The 19,559-nt window shown below is 44.5% G+C and overlaps 1 protein-coding gene and 1 long non-coding RNA gene across 2 annotated transcripts in view; one reads left to right on the forward strand and one right to left on the reverse strand.

Moving 5' to 3' along the window:
- LOC148111532 (uncharacterized) overlaps window positions 1-13,512 on the forward strand; it is an 18,740-nt gene extending 5,228 nt beyond the window's left edge. Inside the window, exons 2-3 of the long non-coding RNA XR_015730464.1 lie at window positions 2,644-2,750; window positions 13,354-13,512. This is a non-coding gene — a long non-coding RNA (uncharacterized LOC148111532). The remainder of the gene's footprint in view (window positions 1-2,643; window positions 2,751-13,353) is intronic.
- On the reverse strand, window positions 157-17,236 carry LOC148111533 (uncharacterized). The gene is made up of 12 exons (XM_087881395.1): window positions 17,120-17,236; window positions 13,313-13,499; window positions 10,752-10,907; window positions 10,015-10,151; window positions 8,008-8,153; window positions 6,566-6,754; window positions 5,350-5,439; window positions 4,974-5,063; window positions 4,693-4,815; window positions 3,708-3,839; window positions 2,614-2,730; window positions 157-796 (listed from the first exon to the last, which is right to left on the reverse strand). Exons 1-12 carry the CDS (start codon window positions 17,127-17,129, stop codon window positions 683-685), a joined length of 1,491 nt encoding a protein of 496 aa, XP_087737521.1. The 5' UTR covers window positions 17,130-17,236; the 3' UTR covers window positions 157-682.
- Between the last annotated feature and the right edge of the window lie 2,323 nt (window positions 17,237-19,559).

A 19,559-nucleotide genomic window follows, 5' to 3' on the forward strand; every position in this document is an offset into this window, starting at 1 on the left:
ACGGGGGGGGGGGAAACTAGATTGACTTAAACCACCGTCTTCCTAACTTCACAACCGCAGCGATTCACCGAACGGTCGTAAAATAGGGCGTAAGAAAACTCAACTCGGCCGATGTCTTAGCTTAGCAGCAGAAATTTCGAGCTCAATGGCCGGTCGTAAATCGAGGACCCCCAGTATTTTTTAATTAGGAGACTTTGACAGGTTTGGAAAAAAAAAAAAAGACAACTGTGTCATCTTCGGAGTTCTGCAGAATTCTTCGTCTGCGGAGACCTTCCTTGCCCTCGGACGAAATTCTGGAACGGAAATTTTTTGGAAGGAAGCGACGGGAGGAAAGCAAAACCAGATGGGAAGGGAAGGAGAGAGAGAGAGAGAGGCAGAGCCGTGGACTCGGGGCTCCCGAGCCGACCACCTCTGGGATGACTCAGCCTGCAACCATCTGCTCCGACGGGCCAGCAGCGTCGTCGTTAGGTGGAGACGATGTCTTCTCCAACGCCCCGAGCGAAGCCGGTGGGACTTGCCAATCGGCAGGGCGTGAGACCCAGTGTCAGGGTTCCGAGTAGCCCATTCCCATCGGGATGTGGCTACTAGAAGCTGGAAGTTCAGGAAAGTTTTGGAGATAACCAGAGGGTAGAAAGTGTGTTTGTGTGTTTGTGTGTGTCTGTGTGTGAATTCCTGCCCTGATCTACTGCGGCTTCCGAGCGAGGAAGACTCCCCAGCGCTGGTCTCCGGCTGCGCAGCGTTGCAATTTTGCTCGCCAACTGGACGCCATGGATTCAAATTCTTCCTCGGAGAACTCCTGAGGAAAATGAGGGGGTGAAAAAAATGAGAGGAATATTAAGAATTCCTTAATTCTTAAGGAATTCTTAAGGAATTTCCTTAAGAAAATTCCTTAAGGAAAATATTCCGAGCAAGGATATGGAGAGTCAGTTTAATTTAGTGGTTAAGAGGCATCAGGCTAGAAAACCGGGAGATGGGGAGTTCTAGTTCCCACCTTAGGCATGAAAGCCGGCTGGGTGACTTTGGGCCAATCACCAGGAGACGGTGAATTCTAGTCCCGTTTTAGGAATGAAAGACGGTTGGTGTCTTTGGGCCAATCACCAGGAGACGGTGAATTCTAGTCCTGCCTTAGGAATGAAAGACGGTTGGTGTCTTTGGGCCAATCACTAGGAGACGGTGAATTCTAGTCCTGCCTTAGGAATGAAAGACGGTTGGTGTCTTTGGGCCAATCACCAGGAGACGGTGAACTCTAGTCCCACCTTAGGAATGAAAGACGGTTGGTGTCTTTGGGCCAATCACCAGGAGACAGTGAATTCTAGTCCCGCCTTAGGAATGAAAGACAGTTGGTGTCTTTGGGCCAATCACCAGGAGATGGTGAATTCTAGTCCCGCCTTAGGAATGAAAGACGGTTGGTGTCTTTGGGCCAATCACCAGGAGACGGTGAACTCTAGTCCCGTCTTAGGCATGAAAGACGGTTGGGTGTCTTTGGGCCAATCACCAGGAGATGGTGAATTCTAGTCCCGCCTTAGGCATGAAAGACAGTTGGGTGTCTTTGAGCCAATCACCAGGAGACGGTGAATTCTAGTCCCGTTTTAGGAATGAAAGACGGTTGGTGTCTTTGGGCCAATCACCAGGAGACGGTGAATTCTAGTCCTGCCTTAGGAATGAAAGACGGTTGGTGTCTTTGGGCCAATCACCAGGAGACGGTGAACTCTAGTCCTGCCTTAGGAATGAAAGACGGTTGGTGTCTTTGGGCCAATCACCAGGAGACGGTGAACTCTAGTCCCGTCTTAGGCATAAAAGACGGTTGGGTGTCTTTGGGCCAATCACCAGGAGATGGTGAATTCTAGTCCCGCCTTAGACATGAAAGACAGTTGGGTGTCTTTGAGCCAATCACCAGGAGACGGTGAATTCTAGTCCTGCTTTAGGAATGAAAGACGGTTGGGTGTCTTTGGGCCAATCACCAGGAGACAGTGAGTTCTAGTCCCACCCAAGGTTGAAATCCAGCAAATTCTGATAGGTTCTGGAGAAACAGTAGCGGAAATTTTGAGTAGTTCGGAGAAGCGGCAAATACCACCTCTGGTTGGCCCCAGAGTGGGGAGGGAATGGGGATTTTGCAGTATCCTTCCCCCAGAAGTGGGGTGGGACGCTCAACAAGCTACACCACGCCCACCAAGCCACGCCCACAGAACCGGTAGTAAAAAAATGTGGATTTCACCACTGGTCCCGCCTTAGGCATGAAAGCCGGCTGCGTGAATTTGAGCCAATCACCAGGAGACGGTGAGATAGATAGATAGTTAGATAATAGATGGATGGATGGAGGGAGGGAGGGATAGATAGATAGATAGATAGATAGATAGATAGATAGATAGATAGATAATAGATGGAGGGACAGAGGGAGGGATAGATAGATAGATTTATGCTCCTCCCTCCTTACGACCAGCTGTCTGCAAGGAGTATCAATCCTTCCATTCCCACCATCCAGCCAGAACTGAAGAAGCTTCTTGGAAGAGAAGCGAAACGTCTTCAAAAAGAAAAAAAACCCAGGAAGTCCAGTTGCCTCCTAAAAAAAGCTTCTTTACATACTTATACCTTTGTGCTGAATTGCCAGCCCACCTGAACAAACTTCTCCTTGCTCTTCTCCAGGGCTTGAAGTTCTTGGGTCAATGAAGACAGCATCTCGTTGGTGGAGTCCAACGCTCGGACCTGGACGAAGCCGGCCTCTTCCAATAACTATGGAAGATGAACCAGAGGTAAAGTTATCGGATAGGGCCGCACGGATTAATTTGAATAAAGGTAAAAGGTAAAGGTTCCCCTCGCACCTATGTGCTAGCCGTTCCCGACTCTAGGGGGCGCTGCTCATCTCCGTTTCAAAGCCAAAGAGCCAGCGCTGTCCGAAGACGTCTCCGTGGTCATGTGGCCGGCATGACTCAACGCCAAAGGCGCACGGAAAACGCTGTTCCCTTCCCACCAAAGGTGGTCCCTATTTTTCTACTTGCATTTCTTTTTACCTGCTTTCGAACTGCTAGGTTGGCAGAAGCTGGGACAAGTCACGGGAGCTCACCCCGTTCCGCGGCAGCACTAGGGATTCGAACCGCTGAACTGCCGACCTTTCGATCGACAAGCTCAGCTTAATTTGATCTCAAGTGACAAGCACACGCACAGAATAGTAGAAAGCGACGAATGGACAGTGGGTGGAAAGTGACAGAATCATAGGGCTGGGAGGGACCTTGGAGGTCTTCTAGTCCAACCCCCTACTCAAGACAGGAGGTTAATTTGATGGTCGGAGATGGATCCTTTTGTAGAACAGACGGTGCTCAATTTACAACCGGGACCGGGACTCCCGTAGCTTAACCATCCAGTTGCTCAGTGAGATGCACCTGATTTTACAATCTTTTTCCTCCCGTGGTTGTTAAGCGAAGCGCTGCTTCTGTTAAGTGACTCACGCGCTCGTTAAGCAAATCCGAATTACCCCATTGGCTTTTGCTTGTCGGAGAGTTGCAAATGGCGACGGCGGGACGTTGCTTGCAACCCTCCTTAATACCGGATGGTTGTAAGCGTGAGGACTGATTGCGTCACCTTTTTTTCTGGCAATGTCGTAACTTTTGGAACGGTCATTAAATGAATGGTCGTAAGTCGAGAACTACCTGCCATGATGGAGCTCTCCAGCCCATCATTCAGAAATTTCTCCCCACCTCACATAACGTTACCTGGCCATAGTCGTCCGGGGTAAGGAGGCTGTACTTCCTCTGCTCGACGTATCGCGTGAAAGCCGTGGACCACGGACGTGGCCCGCAGCAATAATCGGAGATGAGAAGCTGCCCGCCAGCTTTCAGCCACGACTAGGAAGAAGTCAGAGACGGCGGTGTAAGACGGACTGTAAGCTCCAAGACTGTGTTTCTCAACGTTGGCAGCTTTAAGGTGGGTGGACTTCAACTCCCAGAGTTCCCCAGCCAGCATGCTGAGGAGTTGAGGTCCATCTCTCTTAAAGCATGATGGCAGGGGAATTCTGGGAATTGAAGTCCACCTTAAAGCATGCTGGTTGGGGAATTCTGGGAGTTGAAGTCCACCCATCTTAAAATATACTGGTTGGGGAATTCTGGGAATTGAAGTCCACCCATTTTAAAGCATGATGGCTGGGGAATTCTGGGAATTGAAGTCCACCCATCTTAAAATATACTGGTTGGGGAATTCTGGGAGTTGAAGTCCATCCATCTTAAAATATACTGGTTGGGGAATTCTGGGAGTTGAAGTCCACCCATCTTAAAATATACTGGCTGGGGAATTCTGGGAGTTGAAGTCCATCCATCTTAAAATATACTGGTTGGGGAATTCTGGGAATTGAAGTCCACCCATCTTAAAATATACTGGTTGGGGGATTCTGGGAATTGAAGTCCACCCATCTTAAAGCATGATGGCTGGGGGATTCTGGGAATTGAAGTCCACCCATCTTAAAATATACTGGTTGGGGAATTCTGGGAATTGAAGTCCACCCATCTTAAAGCATGATGGCTGGGGGATTCTGGGAATTGAAGTCCACCCATCTTAAAATATACTGGTTGGGGAATTCTGGGAGTTGAAGTCCACTCATCTTAAATCTGCCAAAGTTGAGTAACGTTAACTCTGAGTTTCTTGTTTCTACACCGAGAAGTTTGGCTCCATTTATTTATCTGCAGAGACGAGAAGGAAACTCACCAGGAACCTCCGAAAAAGGCTAATTTTGTCTTCGATGTGAAGAATGGTGTCTCGGCTGTAAACAATATCAAAGGAAGCTTCTGGGAATGTTCTCCGGGTGACATCACTGATTTCAAACTGGACCTGGAATTAGAAATGATCAGAGAGAGAAGGGGGGAAAAAAAAACTGTGGCCAAGGATAAAACGCCAAGGATTCTCCCCCATTACCGATAACCCCACCAAAATTATCCTGCTTCAATTTCCCCCCCTTTTTTTTCTTTCTTTTCTTTTCTGGTTCTTACCACGGAGCTGGGTTCCTTCTGGGCTCGTTCCAAAGCCAGCTCCACCATATTGGACGAAAGATCAAGGCCTAAGACCTCCACCCCAAATTCCTGCAAAGAAAAAATATATATATTTAAATATTTATATATTTATATATAAAAGTAAAAGAAGAAACAGACATACTGCAAACTCCGGAACTTTATATATATATATATATTTGACAAGTTTGGAGACTTGGGACAATTTAAAGATGCACCACGTAGTTATGGAAGTCCACCTCAACTTAAGCTCTGAGTGGGAACTTCAGATTTCCACCCCATGTGCAGAGTACCGATGTCTGAGGTCACTAGAATCAGAATAATAATAATAATAATAATACAAGGAAACCCAAAGTACCTTGGCCAGGTAAAAATCGCTACCTCCAAGTCCACAGCCCACGTCCAGCACACGCTGACCCGATTTCAAATCCAGCAGGCGGACCAGCTCCTAGGAGAAAAAGGGGGATGCTCGTTGGACTTCAGAACAGGATAGGATAGGACTGGAGAGGATTAATGAAAAGAAGGACTAGGGGGTGACATGATAGCAGTGTTCCAATATTTGGGGGGGCTGCCACAAAGAAGAGGGGGTCCACCTATTCTCCAAAGCACCAGAAGGCGGGACAAGAAGACGCAACGGATGGAAACGAATCGAGGAGAGAAGCAACGTAGAACAAAGGAGAAATTTCCTGGCGGTGAGAGCACTCGGCCAGTGGAACAGCCTGCCACCAGAAGTCGTGGGAGCTTCATCCCTGGAAGCTTTCAAGAAGAGGCTGGACTGCCATCTGTCAGGGATGGTGTAGGGTCTCCTGTTTGGGGTGCGGGGTTGGACTAGATGACCTACAAGGTCCCTTCCAACTTTGTTGTTAACTGGAGGCTTTCAAGAAGAGAGTGGACAAGCTTTTATCTGAAGTGGAATAGGGTCTCTTGCTTGTGCAAGGGGTTGGACTAGACGACCTCTAAGGTCCCTTCTGATTCTGTTATTCTGCTAAGGATAGAATAGAATAATTCTGGGAGTTGAAGTCCACCCATCGTAAAGCATGCTGGTTGGGGAATTCTGGGAATTGAAGTCCATCTATCTTAAAGCATGCTGGCTGGGGAATTCTGGGAGTTGAAGTCCATCTATCTTAAAGCATGCTGGTTAGGGAATTCTGGGAGTTGAAGTCCACCCATCGTAAAGCTTACTGGCTGGGGGATTCTGGGAGTTGAAGTCCACCCATCGTAAAGCATGCTGGCTGGGGAATTCTGGGAGTTGAAGTCCACCCATCGTAAAGCTTACTGGCTGGGGAATTCTGGGAGTTGAAGTCCACCCATCGTAAAGCTTACTGGCTGGGGAATTCTGGGAGTTGAAGTCCACCCATCGTAAAGCATGCTGGTGGGGAATTCTGGGAGTTGAAGTCCATCTATCTTAAAGCATACTGGCTGGGGGATTCTGGGAGTTGAAATCCACCCCTCTTAAAGTTAATACTGAAGTACATAATGCCATGTATTGTGCAAACTCAGAAAATGTGCTCATCAGGTTAGCCAATATAAGAGGAAGTGATTGGGAATTTGGGATGAAGGACACTTCACATCACCTTAGTACTATTCAACCCTCCTGTGCTGACAAATGTTGGTCCAAAGACCCATTCGTAGCGCCGGATGCTCCGAGTGGCATATTGTTCGTTGTCCAGAAATTTCTGGAAGGTGTCATATCCAAGCGTGTTTTTGAGCTCCCGGGGAACTTTTTGGAGAAGCCAGCAAATCTGATTCTGGTTTTGCTTTCTCTGAAGAACAAACAAACAGACCAAGAAAACAACTTGAGTTTAGGACTGAGAATTCGAGGGTCCCATTCGATTTGTGCTTTGAGCTCAAGTTTCTAGTCCCCTCCACATATCTTGGCAAACCGAGACTACCTTGGCAAAAACGTGGTGGTCAGTTTTGTTTTTTTTTTAAAAATAAGGCAGGTTGTTTTGCAATTTGTAAGCGGTAAGCTACCCACAATCACTGGGAGCTGGGTGGCCTACAGATGGTAGAGAGATGGGTGGATAGAATAGATGGATAGATAGGCAGACAAACAGAGAGACAGACAGAAAAGATGATAGATAGATGGTAGATGTAGATAGATATAAATAGACAGAAATAGATGATATATCTATTCTGTCTCATCTATTTCTATCCATCCATTATCTATCTCTCTATCTACCTACCTACCTACCTCTTTATCTCTATCATCTATTTATTATCTCTATCTATCTATCTATCTATCTATCTATCTATCTATCTATCTATCTATCAATCATCTATTTATTTATTTATTTATTATCTATGTCTATCATCTATCTATTCTGTCTCATCTATTTCTATCCATCCATTATCTATCTATCTATCATCTATTTATTTATTTATTATCTATGTCTATGATCTATCTAGTCTGTCTCATCTATTTCTTATCCATCCATTATTTATCATCTATCTATCTATCTATCTATCTATCTGTCTATCTATCTATCATCTATTTATTTATTTATTTATTTATTATCTATGTCTATGATCTATCTAGTCTGTCTCATCTATTTCTTATCCATCCATTATCTATCATCTATCTATCTATCTATCTATCTATCTATCTATCATCTATTTATTTATTTATTTATTATCTATGTCTATCATCTATCTATTCTGTCTCATCTATTTCTATCCATCCATTATCTATCTATCTATCTATCTATCTATCTATCTATCTATCTATCTATCTATCATTTATTTATTTATTTATTTATTTATTATCTATGTCTATCATCTATCTATTCTGTCTCATCTATTTCTATCCATCCATTATCTATCTATCTATCTATCTATCTATCTATCTATCTATCTATCTATCTATCTATCTATCTATCATCTATTTATTTATTATCTATGTCTGTATCTATCTATTATCTATCATCTATCTAGTCACCTATCTACCCATATATCATCTATATGGCAGAGAATCCCTTGCTAAAATTTTTGAAGCCCACCCCTGGAGGGCTGTTACCTTGATGTAAGCCTGCACTGAACGGGACAGGACAATCTCAAAGCCATAAGACATGTTTCCGATCGTCACTTGAGCTGACGTGAGGAGTTGATTGTATTCCGCAGGCTTTCGGTAAAAGGAAGGGTTAAAATGTCTTGGGACGTTTCCTAAAATAAATTGGGAGGAGTGAAAGCCAGCAGATCGGTGAGGGGGGGAAAAAACAAAACAAAACTAGGCATCCAATCTGATGATGAAATCAAAAGTGCCACTTTGTAAAAAATTCATCAAAAACAGATCATAAACCAGTATTCTCCTCTTTGCTTGCATTTCATTCCAGTTATAATCTCTCAGGCTTCAACCTCATATCCAACGGTTGAGCTGTGTCGGGGGGAAAAACCTGGAAAACTGGCCCTTAATTGTTCCTCCCTGGGATCAGACTTTGCTCTATAAAACAATGAGGGCTAGAAACTTTGGAGACAGATTGAATTGCTTGGGAAAAGGAGCACGAGCATTGGATTAAAAAAACAAACAAAAACACCACTATTCCAGGTTAAATTCCTTGCAAATTCTGATGGGGAGAAAAAATGGCTCAAAATTTGGGAGACCTGCAAAGTTTTAAATAGAGACATTCTAAGATAAGGAGATCAATATTTTTGAGTTTTTCTACTTCCTGGATCAATGGATTTTTGGAATGGGTTATTTGGGATTCAACGCACTGGGGGGAGATCCAACTATTATCTTTGCAAAGGAGGGAAAAACCAGGCTGTCACATCAAATCATACATTGGTTTATATATCTGTCCTATGCAATGTTAAATAAACACAGCAATTATTAGTTGTGCGAATGCAGCCAAAAATATGCTTGTTATATTTTGCAAATCTGGAGGTTATATTGCAAACGTCTCCCCTCTGGTGGCTGAAGTTGGGTATTGCAAGGGTTTCCACCAAAAAAATCTGTGCATTCCAAAGGATGGTAAATACACTGCCCTCTGGTGGCTGCGACAGGCCATTACAATGTTTCTTGGAAAAGGGCTTAATTCTAATCTAAAAGGAGAAAAGGCAGAAAGAACACGTCTGCCCTCTGCTGGCTATTTTTGATCATTGCAACCGAAGTGATGGATCAGTTTAAAAGGCTGGAAAATGCTGCCCGCTGGCGGTTGAGTATCAGCATTGCACCCTGTGGGAAAATGTTTGCATTCGGGTTTTAGCTGTGGCTCCCGGGTTCGGTTTTTATTTTACTTTTTTTTAATAAATAAGAAAAAAAGGAAAAAACCCCAAATACCACCTCTGGCTGGCCCCAGAGTGGGGTGGGAAAGAAGTTTTTGCAATATCCTTCCCCCAGGAGTGGGGAGGGAACGGGGATTTTGCACTACCCTTCCTCTGGAGTGGGGAGGGAATGGGGGTTTTGCAGTATCCTTCGCCTGGAGTGGGGTGGGAATGGGGATTTTGCAGTATCCTTCCCCTGGAGTGGGGAGGGAATGGGGATTTTGCAGTATCCTTCTCCTGGAGTGGGGAGGAATGGAGATTTTCCGCCAGGCCGGGCTATCAACATAATAATTTTAAATTGGGGTATTTTAAATTTCTGGGGTTTTAAATTGAGCCAAATCTATTTAATCATTTTAAATTTTTAATCGTTGTTTTGTCTTGTGTTTTTAAATAGGCTGTACACCGCCCTGAGTCCTTCGGGAGAAGGGCGGTATAGAAATAAAATTATTATTATTATTATTATTATTATTATTATTATTATTATTATTATTATTATTATTATTATTATTATTATTATTATTATTATTATTTTGCAGTATCCTTCCCCCTGGAATGAGGAGGAAATGGGGATTTTGCAGTATCCTTCCCCTGCCACGCCCACCAAGCCACGCCCACAGAACCGGTAGTAAAAAAAATTGGATTTCACCCCTGAGTTGAAGTCCATATACCCAAGATCGGTGGACACTAATCTGGATGCCACCCTGACAATTCAGTGCTTCACTTTCCAAATTCGCTTCGGATCTGGTTTCTCAGGTGGACTCACCTGATTGGTAAAAACACGATTCCCGGAAGAAGATACGGCCGTGCGGTCTTAACCACAGAAGCATCTGCTGGACTAAAGCATTCAGCTCGACATCCGACAGGTACATGAACAGCCAATTGGAGAAGATGAGGTCGAAGCTAAAATTGGGAGGACAAATAAATGATCAGAAGATGGTGTGACTTTGGGCCAATCACCAGGAGACGGTGAGTTCTAGTCTCACTTTAAGCATTAAAGCCAGTTGGGTGAGTTTGGCCCAATCACTAGGAGACGGTGAGTTCTAGTCTCACTTTAAGCATTAAAGCCAGTTGGGTGAGTTTGGGCCAATCACTAGGAGACGGTGAGTTCTAGTCCACCTTAGGCATGAAAGTCAGATGGGTAACTTTGGGCCAATCACCAGGAGAGGGTGAGTTCTCCATTCCTACCCCACTCCAGGGGAAGGATACTGCAAAATCCCCATTCCCACCCCACTCCAGGGGAAGGATACTGCAAAATCTACTTTCCCATCCCACTCCAGGGGAAGGATACTGCAAAATCTCCATTCCCAACCCACTCTGGGGCCAGCCAGAGGTGGTATTTGCCGGTTCTCTGAACTACTCAAAATTTCCACTACCGGTTCTCCAGAACCTGTCAGAACCTGCTGGATTTCACCCCTGGTCCAATTGCCTCTTGAAAAAGCCACCTTTGGGATCGCTAGCGAGCGTTAAATTTGACCAAGTAATTGTACAATTTGTTTTCACCTCTGGCTTGGGAACTCCAAGGTGGTAACATCTGCCTGTAAAAACGTTACGTTGGTCTGATGGCCGTTTTTTTCCCGATTCCGTTTCAAGAAGCTACCCATGAAATCAACGGCAGTCACATGTTGGGCTAATTCTGCCAGCGATCCAGTGAATCGGCTGAAAAAGATAGAAGGAAGGAATTGTGTACCCAATTTTATCAACAGAGCAATACAGGTAGTCCTCAGCTTAGGACCGCAGTTGAGCCCCCAATTTCTGTTGCCGCTGTTGTTAAGCGAATCCCTGCAGTTCTTAAGTGAGTAATGTGGTTGTTAAGTGAACCTGGCTTCCCCATTGGCCCTTGCTGGTCAGAAGGCTGCAAAAGGGGATCATGTGACCCTGGGACAGGGGTCTGCAACCTTAAACACTCAAAAGAGCCATTTGGACCCGTTTCCCACAGAAAAGAAAACACCGGGAGCCACAAAAACCCTTCCTAGGCCTGACTATTTCTTGAGCGGCCACAAAACTAGCTTATGTAGTTGAATTAAACGTTCTTTTTTCCTTCTCAAACTTTTCTTTTCTTGGATTTATCCATGGTTGGCCTACCGGGGGTTGAAAAGCTCAACAAATCGTGTGCTGACGGGTGTTGCACATTGGCGGTGGTGACTCATATTTTGAGTAACAGGGAGCCGCAGCAGAGGGGTGAAAGAGCCACATGAGGCTCCAGAGCCGCAGGTTGCTGACCCCTGCCCTGGAACATTGCAACCGTCATAAATATTGCCAAGCATCCAAATTTTGATCATGGTGTGTGCGTGTGTGTTACAATGGTCATAAGTGTGAAAAAGAGGTCATAAATCAATTTTTCTTCAGTGCCGTTATAACTTTGAATGGTCACTAAATGAACTTCTGGAAGCTGGCTACCTGTATTAATTAAACCTGGAGTAGAGTTAAGTTCCAGGGACGCGGTGACTCAGGGGCTAAGATGCTGAGCTTGTCGATCGAAAGGTCGGCAGTTCGGCGGTTTGAATCCCGAGTGCCACCTAACAGGGTGAGCTCCCGTGACTTGTCCCAGCTTCTGCCAACCTAGCAGTTCGAAAGCACGTAAAATAAAAATGCCAGTAGAAAAATAGGGACCACCTTTGGTGGGAAGAGAACAGCGTTTTCCGTGCGCCTTTGGCGTTGAGTCATGCCGGCCACATGACCACAGAGACGTCTTCGGACAGCGCTGGCTCCTTGGCTTTGAAACGGAGTTGAGCAGCGCCCCCTAGAGTCGGGAACGACTAGCACGTATGTGCGCGGGGAACCTTTACCTTTACCTTAGAGTTAAGTTAGGTTCGTTTTTTAAAAAAAAAATCTATTAAGAGATGTTTAGACCTTCTTGCAATTCTTTGTTTTGTGGAGTTTAAAACTGTGCATTTTTTGTTCAATTCCATTCAATTCAGTTCAAAATGTAAATTATAAATTGTTTTATAGGCTAAATTGATAGGTTATAGACCCATGCAGTTCTTAATTTATAAAGATAAACTCCTGGGTATGCTATAGTAAGCACAATTCACCCAACCATACTGTAGCCATCCATTTATAGGTTGTATTTTCAGAGGTGTTTTATATATATATATATTTTTAAAAGTGTGGTTACAATTTTGTAATCCATCTTGTAACGTTTTGCGAGGCAATCGATTTTTGTAATGTTTTATCCTTTGAGCTGATCAAAGGCCAACCTGTCAAATTTAGAGGCATCCAGAAAGCCAACTAGACATGATCAACATCACAAAACAGCTGGATGTGAGCCAGGTCAAATGGCTTCCGTGGCCTCTGAGCATGTACAGATTGCCTTTCTCCCTTCATGAGATCTGGAACTTGGAGTGTGGAACACTTTACTGGATAGGAGGCAGGAATATTAGGTACCTTCGCTGCCTGGAGTTATACAGGTAGTCCTCGACTTACGACCACCATTGAGCCCAACATTTTTTGTTGCTAAGTGAAACATTTGTTCAGCGAATTTTGCCCCATTTTACGGCCTTTTGTGCCATGGTTGTTAAGTGACTCACTGCAGGTATTTAAGTTAGTCACATGGTTGTTAAGTGAAACTGGCCTCCTCATTGTCCGAAGGTTGCAAAAGGGGATCAGATGACCTTGGGACACTGTGACCGTCATAAATGTGAACCGCTTGCCAAGCATCTGAATTTTGATCACGTGACCATGGGGATGCTGCAAAGGTCGTAAGTGTGAAAAACGGTCCTAAATCCCTTTTTTCAGCGCTGTTGTAACTTGGAATGGTCACTAAATGAACTGTTACATCCAGGACTACCTATATGCTTCCTGATCTCGCCATCACTCACCCTATCATCTTCTTTTAACGACCCCATAATCCCTTGTGGGGTGGAGTCTGGGCAACTGAATAGAGCTCAGTGTTTTACTGGCCAGATGCCCTTCCTGTCACCAGTGCGGAGTCTTTTTTTCAGCAGATCTATTCACTTTGTGTGCAGAGAGAGAGAGAAATATCTGCTTCTACCTGGGATCGAACTCACAGCCTCCTTGATTGTGAGGCGAGAGCTCCACCTCTAGGCCACCGCACCGCTTACCCTATCCCGGCTCCCAATTCTAACACTTCCTGTCCTTCCAGGAAAGGCAGAAGACTGAGTATCTCCGGTGTATCTTCCCGAGTGAGTTCCTGCGCTCCGGAGTCCAGCATCATTTCCTCCAGCGAGGAATTCTGCGAATGTTCCTCCCAAAATTGGTGCATCAGATGGCGGGGGGAAGCTTCCGGTGCTGTTGGAAAAATAAAATAAAAGAATGAAAATATTCAAAAAAGAATAAAAAACATTATTAGTTCTGCCTTCCCCAGATTAGACTTTGCAAGAGGTCCAGGGGTGGGCCGTTGGGGGTTTGCAGGGGTTTGGGAGAACCTCTAGCTAAGATTCTGTGCAGTTCGGAGAACCCCCAAATCCCACTCCTGGCTGGCCCCGCCCACCCCGCCCCTCCCAGGAGTCCCCATACGGTCCGTTTTGGATGCAGGTAAGTGCAGGGTGCGCACGGACGCTCGGGGAGGGCGAAAAATGGGCCTATTGGAAAGTCAGGAAGGCCGGAAACGGGCCCGTTTCCAGCCTCCAGAGGGCCTCCGGAGCCTGGGGAGGCCGTTTTCGCCCTCCCGGAGGCTCAAGGAAAGCCTCCGGAGGCTGGGGAGGGCACAAACTCCCCGGCCTGCCGTGCTGACAACTAGGCCACGCCCACCATGGCCACACCCACCCAGCAACCCCTTGCTAAAATTTTTGAAGCCCACCCCTGTAGAGGTCCTTTTGTAAAGTTACAGGTAGTTCTCCATTGACAACAGTTCATTTACTCACCATTCGAATTCACTTATTCTTATTCTTATTCTTATTATTCTATTCTATTCTATTCTATTCCATTCCATTCCATTCTAATTTTATATATATTCTATTCTTATTCTTATTCTTATTCTTATTCTTATTCTTATTCTTATTATTCTATTCTATTCTATTCCATTCCATTCCATTCTAATTTTATATATATTCTATTCTTATTCTTATTCTTATTCTTATTCTTATTCTTATTCTTATTCTTATTCTTATTCTTATTCTTATTCTTATTATTCTATTCTATTCTATTCTATTCCATTCCATTCTAATTTTATATATATTCTATTCTTATTCTTATTCTTATTCTTATTCTTATTCTTATTCTTCTATTCTATTCTATTCTATTCTATTCCATTCCATTCTAATTTTATATACATTCTGTTCTTATTCTTATTCTTATTCTATTCTATTCTATTCTATTCTATTCTATTCTATTCTATTCTATTCTATTCTATTCTATTCTATTCCATTCCATTCCATTCCATTCCATTCCATTCCATTCTAATTTTATATACATTCTATTCTTATTCTTATTCTTATTCTTATTCTTATTCTTATTCTTATTCTTATTCTTATTCTTATTCTTCTATTCTATTCTATTCTATTCTATTCTATTCTATTCTATTCTATTCTATTCCATTCCATTCCATTCCATTCCATTCCATTCCATTCTAATTTTATATTCATTCTATTCTTCTTATTCTTATTCTTATTCTTCTATTCTATACTATTCCATTCCATTCCATTCCATTCCATTCCATTCTAATTTTATATACATTCTATTCTTATTCTTCTATTCCATTCTTCCCTCTCTTACGCTTCCTCTCCCAGTGACGTCTCTGTTTCTTAAGGGAGAAAACTGATGGGGGATTTTGCAAAAGGAGAGAGGGGGGAGGGGGAGGGAGACGGTGTGAGATGGAGGCGAATCCAGGACTTGGACACGAGAGGAAGAGGTGGCAGATTTTGGAGAGGCAGGTGGACCTTTGGACGCCAGCGAATGCTGGAATCGGAAGACCGAAGATCACGGCCAGAGACGGATTGTGAAACGCAAGAGATAAAAGAATTGGGTGAAGGTCATGAGAAGTCTTTGAAGAGGAGAAGAAGACAAGAACTCAGGACAACATCTGGCAGCAGACAAGGAAAACCCTCCAAATTTAGTGGGGGGCGAAGCACCAGACCTGATCCAGACGTAAAAATAAGCCAGGTTCGAATAGCAATAGGGAGGGAGGGAGGGAGGGAGGAAGGAAGGAAGGAAGGAAGGAGAGAGAAAAGGAAAGAAGGAAGGAAAGAGAGGGGATAGAGACAGGAGGGAGGAAGGGAGAAAGGAAGGATGGAAGGAAGAAGGAAAAGAGAGGAGGGAGGGAGGAGAGAGAGAGAAAAGGAAGGAAGGAGAGGAGAAAGAGACAGGAGGGAGGAAGGGAGGAAGGAAGGAAGAAGGAAAAGAGAGACAGGATGGAGGGAGGAAAGAAGGAGAGAAAGAAAAGGAAGGAAGGAGAGGAGAAAGAGATAGGAGGGAGGAAGGGAGAAAGGAAAGAAGGAAGAGGGAAAAGAGAGACAGGAGGGAGGGAGGAAGGAGAGCGAGAAAAGGAAGGAAGGAAGGAAAGAAGAGTGGGGAAAGAGACAGGAAGGAGGGAGGAAGGGAGGAAGGGAGGAAGAAGGAAAAGAGGAGGGAGGGAGGAGAGAGAAAAGGAAAGAAGGAAGGAAAGAGAGGGGATAGAGACAGGAGGGAGGAAGGGAGAAAGGAAGGAAGGAAGGAAGAAGGAAAAGAGAGGAGGGAGGGAGGAGAGAGAGAAAAGGAAGGAAGAGGAGAAAGAGACAGGAGGGAGGAAGGGAGGAAGGAAGGAAGGAAGAAGGAAAAGAGAGACAGGATGGAGGGAGGAAAGAAGGAGAGAAAGAAAAGGAAGGAAGGAGTGGAGAAAGAGATAGGAGGGAGGAAGGGAGAAAGGAAAGAAGGAAGAGGGAAAAGAGAGAGGGGGAGGGAGGAAGGAGAGCGAGAAAAGGAAGGAAGGAAGGAAAGAAGAGAGGGGAAAGAGACAGGAAGGAGGGAGGAAGGGAGGAAGAAGGAAAAGAGGGAGGGAGGAGAGAGAGAAAAGGAAGGAAGGAGAGGAGAAAGAGATAGGAGGGAGAGGGGAGAAAGGAAAGAAGGAAGAGGGAAAAGAGAGACAGGAGGGAGGAAGGAAGGAAGGAGACCAAGAAAAGGAAGGAAGGAAGAAGGAAACGAGAGACAGGATGGAGGGAGGAAAGGAGAGAAAGAAAAGGAAGGAAGGAGAGGAGAAAGAGATAGGAGGGAGGAAGGAAAGATGAAGACCAAGAGAAGGAAGGAAGGAAGAGGCAAAAGAGAGACAGGAGGGAGGGAGGGAGGGAGGAAGGAAGGAGAGAAAAGGAAGGAAGAAAGGAAGAAGGAAGGAAGGAGAGATGGAAGGAGAATTGGAGGGAGAGAGTAAAGAAGGAAGGGAGGAAATGGGTGCTTTGGAGAATAGGTTGACTCCCTCTTCTTTAAGAGGCAGTTAAATATTGCCCCATAATTCCTTTGCATCGTACAAGTAGTCCTCGACTTATAACAGTCCATTTAGTGACCATTTAGTGAACAGCACTGGGGGGAAAATGACTTATGACCATTTTTCACACTTACGACCGTTGCGGCCATCCCTGCGATCACGAATTCAAGATGCTTGGCAACAGGCTCGCATTTACGACGGTCCGAGAATCACATGATTCCCCTTTTGTGACCTCCTGACAAGCCAAAACCACGGAGACTCCAGATTCACTTAACCACCGCTTATTCCTCGCTTATCAACCGCATTTGATTCCGTTCACAAGTGTTGGCCAGAAAGGTCGTAAAATGAGGCAAAACTCATGGCTCACTTAGCAACTTAAATCTGGGTCTCCGTTAGGGTCGTAAGTCGAGGACTAGCTGTATTGGTAGCGGACTGATTTGTAACCCGATTCTTCCCCCCCCCTCCCCCCCTCCGCGTGCTGACATGCCACATTTCCCCCCAAATCCATACTCACTGTGTGCCATGGCTCCGCTTGGCTCCTTCTGACAGTTTCTCCAACCTGGTAACCCCGATTAATCATTAATTGACACTTCACCGATATCAGTGGCCGGCCAGCAGCCAACGAGATCAGCATTTGTCAGGTTGTCCCTAGTACCCTCCTCTTGCCTTATCTGGAAAATGGGTTTGCGATGAATTGCGATTAATGGATAAATTAAGCCACACCCCCTACTGATGCCCGGCGGAGTGACCCCCCCAACCAGTCAACTCTGACCGCTAGGATACCCCAAGTTTTTGTCCCAATACTTTGGGCAGGGGAGAACAAATATCTGGGAAGAAAGCGGTCCTTTTTATAAAAAGAAAAAAAAAAGAAAAGAAAAATAAACTTTATTAAAATTTGGAATACAAAATAAAATGGAAGGAGAAGTCGTATTGAGAATGAGAGGGAGGGAGGGAGGGAGGAAGACAAATGTGCAGAAATCAGGGAAGGGAAACAGAAAGGAAAAGGGGAAGAGAAAAGGAGAGAAAGGAAAAGATAAGGGGAAAGGAGAGGAGAGGAGAGGAAGGTAAAAGGAGAAGGGAAGGGGAGGGGAGACAGAAAAGGGAAAAAGGGAAGAGTAGGGAAGGAAGGGGAGAGAGAAGAGGGGAAGGAGAGGAGGAAAGGAAAGAAGGAAAGAAAAGAAGGGAAGGGAAGGAAAGGGAAGGAAAGGAAAGGAAAGGAGGAAAGGGAAGGGAAGGGAAGAGGGAAGGGAAAGGAAAAAGGAAAGGAAAAAGGAAAGGAAAAGAGGAAAGGAAAAAGGAAAGGAAAGGAAAGAAAAGAAAAGGAAAGGAAAGGAGGAAAGGGAAGGGAAGGGAAGAGGGAAGGGAAAGGAAAGGAAAGGAAAGGAAAGGAAAAAGGAAAGGAAAGGAGGAAAGGAGAAAGGAAAGGAAAGAAGGAAAGGAAAACAAAAGAAAAGAAAGAAGGGAAAGGAAGGGAAAGGAGAGAAGGAAAGAAAGAAAGGAAAGGAAAGGAAAGGAGGAAAGGAAAAAGGAAAGGAAAAGAAAGAAGGGAAGGGAAAGGAAAGGAAAGGAAAGGAAAGGAAAGGAAAGGAAAGGAAAGGAAAGGAAAGGAAAGGAAAGGAAAGGAAAGGAAAGAAGGAATTAATGTAGCATTTTCCCATTCCCTTGAAGAAGACATTTGGGCAACTCCAGGTTTAAAAAAAAGACCAACCCACCCAATTTTAAGGGGAAAAAAATAGAGATAAATCAAACTTTCTCAACTTGATATGGCCAAACTTTGCAAGAACAGCTTTGAAAAAAAAAAAAACTCTTTGGAAAGTGATGAAAATGTCACTCTAATGACATTTACGAGAATTCTGTTCTTGCTTTTTTTCTCACCCCCAAAGCAGAATTACTGGGGGAAAACTATTTTGGGGGAGTCGGTGTCCCAAGGCCAGCTCGATGATAGTCACAGTGATTTTCCAACGAATTAAGCAAGAATTCCTGGATTTACTTAGAAGGGAAGATAATCTTTTAAGAAGGTGTTTTTTTTTCCCCTTCCAAAAAAAGGGATTAAAACGGAGTCCATTTTCAACAATGGAAAGATATTTGCTTTCAGCTGAGCCCACCTTGCAAAGTTGTTGTGGAGAAAAAAGACGGAGAAGAGAATGTCTTGTGTTCCTCCAGGATGTAGGTTGTCCTCAACCTACAACAGTTTGTTTAGTGACCGTTCGGAGTTAACAACGGCACTGAAAAAAGTGATTTGGGACCGTTTTACACACTTAACGACCGTTGCAGCATCCCCTCCCCCCCATCACGTGATCAAAATTCGAACACTCGGCAACGGACTCATATTTATGGGGTCACGTGATCTCCTTTTGTGACCGTCTGCCAAGCAAAGTAAAACGGGGAAGGCAGATTCACTGAACGACGGTGATTCACTTAATAGCCGAGGCAAGAAAGGTTGTAAAATCGGACAAAACTCACAACAGGCGTCTCGCTCAGCAACAGACATTTTGGGCTCCATTGTGGTCGTAAGTTGAGGACTACCTGTATATATGTATTTATTCAATAAATAAAATTACCGGTAAGCGTTGAGGGAGGAAATCCTGCTCACTTTCCACACTTTTCGGCAAATCTAAGCCAATAAAAATAAAATTAAAAATAAAGTTCAGATAAAGAAGACGCTGAATATTTATTTGGGGCTCCTGGGACTTGGTTTACCTCAGCTTTCTTCATTTGGGGCGGGGATGATGGGTGTTGTGATCTGTCCCCTCCTGGAGGGCGCTTGGGGCCTGGAATAATCTATATGTATAAAAGCACTCACACATCATCACAAAATCTCCAGAACAGTAAAGCCTACAAACTTTAAATTTGCCATGTATGTTCCTCTCGGCTTCTAGGTGCTCGCTAAGAAAGGATTTTTCAAAATGACCATCAGAGCATTAATATTTCCTATATTATTATTAACATGCTCT

This window comes from Pantherophis guttatus, chromosome 18 (assembly GCF_059756535.1).
Source record: "Pantherophis guttatus breed Tessera chromosome 18, ASM5975653v1, whole genome shotgun sequence".
Lineage (NCBI taxonomy): Eukaryota > Metazoa > Chordata > Lepidosauria > Squamata > Colubridae > Pantherophis > Pantherophis guttatus.